The 6,000-nt window shown below is 47.5% G+C and overlaps 1 protein-coding gene across 1 annotated transcript in view; it reads right to left on the reverse strand.

The window, feature by feature from the left end:
• LOC140203620 (serine/threonine-protein phosphatase 2A 65 kDa regulatory subunit A beta isoform-like) overlaps positions 1-3,349 on the reverse strand; it is an 88,184-nt gene extending 84,835 nt beyond the window's left edge. The window contains exons 1-3 of the mRNA XM_072269668.1: positions 3,277-3,349; positions 2,656-2,773; positions 1,357-1,571 (exon numbers count right to left, since the gene is read on the reverse strand). Of these exons, the coding sequence (XP_072125769.1) occupies positions 1,357-1,571; positions 2,656-2,773; positions 3,277-3,349 (406 nt within the window). The remainder of the gene's footprint in view (positions 1-1,356; positions 1,572-2,655; positions 2,774-3,276) is intronic.
• Positions 3,350-6,000: the final 2,651 nt, after the last annotated feature.

Below are 6,000 nucleotides of genomic sequence, written 5' to 3' on the forward strand. Positions count from 1 at the left end.
CTTTAATCCTTTCAATTTACCTAACACCACTTCCCTACTAACAGGTATTTCACTCAGTTCCTCCATCTTACTGGTCCCTCTGTCCCCTACTATTTCTGGAAGATTATTTAATAATCAACATTGCCAAGAGTCTTACCATTACTATTATATTCTGTCTTCAATTTTGGCCTACGAAAATGAACCACTTCACACATCTGGGTTGAAGTCCATCTGCCACTTCACAGCCCAGTTCTGCATCCTATCGATGTCCCGTTGTAACCATTGCCAATCCTCCTGACTATCGACAACACCCCCAACCTTCGTGTCATCAGCAAACCTACCAACCCACCTTTCTACTTCTTCATCGAAGTCATATATAAAAACCACAAAGAGGACACAAAAATCACAAATCTCAGGGCTTCATGACTGTCCGCTTTTCAATACGCCAAGGACACAGCCTGGAAGAATAGCGTGCCTTCAGGGTGCCGGAATTTCATAGCTCTGGAGGCAGGCAGATGTGAGGTCGGTGTCACCGCCTAATGTGCTGTGGAAGATCGAAAGCAGAGAGCTGGCTGCTGTCTATGTGACCAGAGACCAGACTTCCTTGGACACAGAACTCGGGGAAAAAATGACGCAAAACACCTTTAACACCATAAATCTGTGAGTCATTTTGTTATGTTTCCCCTCTCTCAGTGAAATTGGGACACCTGCTATTCCCTTATTAGGGAGAGACAGAGAGCCTGTGACTTCGCGAATTACAGGGCGAAGGAGAAGTCTTCGGGGGTACTGAAATTCTGTGTCTTTATTACTGCTTTGCTGCACGTTTGACTGCTCCGTGAAGGGAGCAGATGCTTTTTTTATGCTAGCGATTGCGTTGCTTTGCTGCTGCTTATGCGTGGGTGGGGGAAGTTCGGGGACTTTGAAGTTCTAACATTTAAATATCATTCACTCTTTGGGACAATGCTCTGTTTTCGTGCATGCTTGTGAAGAAAAAAATTTTCATGATGTACGTATATTGTATACATGTCATGGTCCGGTCCATGAAGGTCGCATTCCAGTTCACAGTCCGGTCCATGGTTCCTTATTCCAGGTTTTCCAGTTTTCCCTTGTCCTGTTGTGTGCCTCAATCCAGGCACATGATTCCCATTTTTGGTTGGCTACATAAACAGCTCCTGGGTTCAGCTTCAGTTGCTTGACTGTTCCTTCCCCATCCTTCTGTAGCCTCGCCTGCTACCTTCGCCTGCAACACCGTCATGTTCAACCGCCAGGGCAAGACTGGGGCCTTGCTGTGACTAGATAAAGAACTATCTTTCTTTGTTTGGAACTGTCTCTTTGTGTCCAAGCCTTCGCTAGGTAGGTCTGGCTGTTTGCCGCTACCTTGTGTTGGGAACCATCTCTTCGTGCTCTTGCCTCCGCTGGGTAGATCCAGCTGTTTGCCGCTGCCTTGTGTTGGGAACCATCTCTTCGTGCTCTCGCCTCCGCTGGGTAGATCCAGCCGTTTCCCACTACCTTGAGCTCTGCGTTCCTGTTCTCCCTCGACCAAGGCTGAGTTCTTGTTCTCCCTCGAACAAGGATCTGCATTCCTGTTCTCCCTCGAAAATAGCACCGAATGGCTGGCACACCATTCCTAAGTTGGAAAAAATAGCTCCTAATTTTAGCCAAATCCAAAACACTTCTTTATGAAGCTTGGATGTGGGCTATGTGCGGGATATATTACACGGGAGGGTATCTTTGTACAATTTCATTGCCAGGGAACTACACGAAAGATGCAGTGTTATCACTTTTAGTAGCAATAATTTAAAGGCAGGTTGTTAAATAAACAGCGAAAGATTATGTAATGAAAATGCAAACAGCCTTTGGTATCCTTGCGCACTGGGTTAAGAATGATATCGGCCAAATGTGGACAAATTTGCAAAGGTAAATAGGTATCTTGGTTGGTATGGTCCGGTTTGGCCAAAAGGCCCGTATCTCTGCTGTATAGCACTATGACTCTAGTCAGTGACAACGGATATACAGAACTAGAAGGCGAATAAGGATGAAAATGCTAAGTCCAAATGACGAGAAAATTTGAGTCCAGAAGTAGGGATAGAGGTTTTCATAAGTACACCATGATTACAGTGTTTACTGCAGGTCTCCCTGTCTGAGAAAAGTGTTCAAAATCGGGATTATAGCAAAGGTTCGCCAGGTTTATTCCTGGGCTGACAAGACTGATGTCCGTCAAGGGATTGATTCGATTCGATTCGATTCATATTCGCAAAAGAACGAGAGAGGGGTCTCGTGGAAATCTCGTTATATATAATCACGAAAGCGGGGCTTTTCACCCACCTCGTCAGAAAGTGATGACAATCTGTCCAGATAGCCTGCATTTCTTCTGCACAAGACTCACATTCCTGCATGTCTTTCCTGTAACCTGCCCATGAGCTTTCCAAATGTTCTACTTCGTTTCTTCATCCACCATAGTCTCTGCATTCTCGTTCGAGACAGCCATTACCGTCTATCAGGAAAACCCTGGTCATCGACTTTCAATTAAAATCCTCCTCCTCCCATCTGTAGCAACGAATACCGCAGATTCGCTGCCTCTAGGTTAAAGGAATTTCTCGTCTTTCCTGTTTTAAATGGATATTCCTCTGTTCTTTTCGAAGCACAGTAGCATAGCGGTTAGCGTAACTCTCTTACAGCAACAGCCACCGGGATTCTACCTTCTCCAGGAGGCCGTGTTTCCTTCCGATTATCTGGGATGCCCCGCCCGCCCCCCGCTTAACCAGGGGTACACAAAAACGATAGGAGGTTGGATCTGCACCCGGGTTCGGGGGACAGAAGGGAATGTTGTCTGACTCACGAGGGTCCCCCTTTCTACTGGTCAACCCTCCCTTTTGGCCGAAGGGAACAGGTAGCACGGAAGTGGCGGGACTGGCCGCAATAGAGACATTTCCCCGCTCTCAATTTCCGGAGTCGCTCTGTGAGAGAAAGGCGGTTCCGTCCCAGCTGCATGGGTTCCTCTCCTGGGTGGTGGAAACGGCTGGACTGGGAGCTATTCCAGGAGAGGGAGGGGAAGAGAGGCTAGGGCTGGTGGGAGACGGTAAAGAGTGTCGTGGAGTTGCTAAAGGGAGTGGACGACCAGTTCTCTCCCTATGGCGTTCTCGAAGACAATTGTCCAACCGGGTGGCTAGGGAGATCAAACAATCCAGGCTGTTGGTGTCATCCCTTGCCGCCAACTCGTCTTTCACCATGTCGCTGAGGCCTTTCTAAAATACCCCTTGGAGTGCCTCATCATTCCACCCCGAGTCAGCCACTAACATCCGGAAATCCACGGAATAGGCGGCAACACTGTGTGAGCGCTGACGGAGAGTGAGTAGTCGCTTAGCGGCATCTTTACCACGGACAGGGTGGTGAAAGCTCCTTCTCATTTCTGTGATAAAGGTGGGGAATGAAGAGCAGTTAGCCGGTTGATTATCCCAGATAGCTGTAGCCCACACTAAGGCACTTCCCCGCTACAACCCATATAACCCATCTTTGACTTGTCTGTGGAGTACTTGGATGACTGCTGTTCGAACACCAAGGAGCATTGCAGAAGGACGGCCCGGCACTTCCCCAAATCCGCAGCATAGTGTTCTGGTTCAGGTATGTGTGGCTCTCTTGGCGGTGGTGTTACCGACACGTAGGGGGTTGCCACTTCCAGCTGTCTGGGCTGGGCTGACAGAGTTCCAGGAGTGGATCGGGTAAGATGAACGGATACTCGGTCCACCTGGTCACTGATCTTCTTTACGTCAGCAGACAGGGAACGGAGGTTCTCCATGACATCCCAGAGAAGTTGATCGTGCAGATCCAGTTGGGAGCCCTGGCTGGCGAGGGCTTGTTGCAGGGTATTCGTGTCCGCTGGGTCCATAGTGGCCAGATGGTTCTGTTGCAAGGAGCGACTACGGCGAACCCAAGTGCAGGACACAGGCACGGAGATTAAGGTAGGATGCTTACACGGGCGTAAACGCCGAACAGCAAACAGCAGGGATCTTGACACGGAGCCCTGATATGGAGCCTTGACTCAGAGAGACGGAGTTTCATAGATAAACCTTGAAATTGCAGCTAACTTAGAACAAACAGTTCTAAGCGGTCGGGAAACGTTAGTTATCACACAGGAAAAAGACCACGATCTGGTAACTCGGTTTTGTAACGCCGGGGGGTTCTTATACTGCAGGTCCTGATGGAAACCAGGTGTGTCATCATGAAAGAAAATTAGAAGTAATTGGGAAATTAACGGTCAGAACCATGGCACAATTAAAGGAAATTAGAGGAAACTAGGGAATAAACAATCCGGACCGTGACAATATAACATTCCTCACGTTCATCTTCAATCACTGCATTTACTTGTTTCATTTTATTCCTATTTCTGCAACAGTGTGAAAAGTAGTATGATTACTCTTATTGCATGCATATTTTTCCGTACGCTGAACACTTTTTTGCCTGGTGCTGCTGTCCGCAGCAATCACAAGACGTCTTGCTCTCTGTCAGTTTCGTTGCCTTTTTAATATTTCTTCTAATATGTTCGCGCTTTTTTACAGTATCTACGCTGCAGCTTTCAATGAAAAGGTGTTCAGCCTGTGTCGTTACGGTTTCCGAAGCTTTGCAAAATATCAAAGCTTTTTCCAAATCCAGGTCTTGCTCTCTTAACAGCCTTTCTCTCAGACCATTATCCCGAATGCCACAAACAATTCTGTCTCCAATGAGAGAGTCTTCCAGTTCTGCAAACGCACATGATTTACTTCGGCGTTTCAACTTCGTAACATATCGATCTATTTTCTGCTTACACGTGAAAATCTTGAACACCTCATACGTCACATTACGCTTCGGTATACAAAATGCTTCCAATTTGTCCATTATCAACTTTAAATTGAAATTAATTTCATCTTCAGAAATAGAATGATTATATTTCAATTGCGTCGTCACCTATTACGTGGAGTAGAATCGCCGCTTTCATGTTTTCTGGTTTTCTATCGGCTCTGATCGCCGATAAATAGATTTCAAAATGTTGCTTATATTTCCTCCAGTTTTCAGCTGCATTCCTAGTCAGCTGAAGTGTCGGTGGGGATTGTAGATGTTCCATTTTTAAAGCTGTTAGCAAACCTCGAAAACAGTTCGTGCGGTTTTCTTTTGGATCATCTTCGACTCTCCCGTACTAGCGAACGTATTATTCTTCCAGACCGACTTCTGACACCATGTTGTGTTCTTTATACGCATCGTGGTTTAACAATAACAAAACATATTCTGGAAGAATAGAACTCGAACTTCTATTTACTACAGCAATTGCAACCACGTTTACCATAGAAGTTTCTCGATGATTTCTCCGAACACTGTTCAATCACGTTCTGACACGTGATATCACCACACGAGACACCGAGTGCTGCGAGCAGGGGAACTGGGTCACGCCATCCTGATCCCCGGCCAGGACACAGGAGAAAGGTCCATGGGATTCGGTGCAATCTGTGAGCTGAGCCGGGATCGGAGCCCATTATAATCTGCCCAGTGCAGGTGGAACTATGGTGGCTTTATGGCTGCAGGAGGTTCAGCAGGGTGACGAGCCCCACCACTCGTTTGGCGTTGAGGATGCCAAGCACCATCAGGCCAGCAATCAGCCGAGACTGCCGCCCATTTCTCCACTCCCAACACCTCCAGGGCCTGAGGGCGACGGCAGTGCCAACCTGCTGTTCGACGAACGCTTCCCTGTGCTGGCGACCAGCCGCCAGGAGAATTACAGCGAGGAAGTAGCAGCCGGTAGCCCCGGTATCGAGGACCTGCTCTCTCAGCTTCGGCAAAAGGATAACGATCTCATCCTGGCGGCTAAGCTCGGCAAAGCCTTGCTGGAGAAGAACCAAGAGCTTACCGATCAGTACGAGATAATGCAGAGAGAGGTCACTGACAAACTAGAGGAAAGATAATGTGGCAAATATAAGGGAATCCTTTCATCCTGCTCACCTCCCCTCTCCAAGCGTCTTTGACCCTGTTTCACATCGCATTCGTATTTCTGCC

The sequence above is a fragment of the Mobula birostris genome, chromosome 10, assembly GCF_030028105.1.
Source record: "Mobula birostris isolate sMobBir1 chromosome 10, sMobBir1.hap1, whole genome shotgun sequence".
Classification (NCBI taxonomy): Eukaryota; Metazoa; Chordata; class Chondrichthyes; order Myliobatiformes; family Myliobatidae; genus Mobula; species Mobula birostris.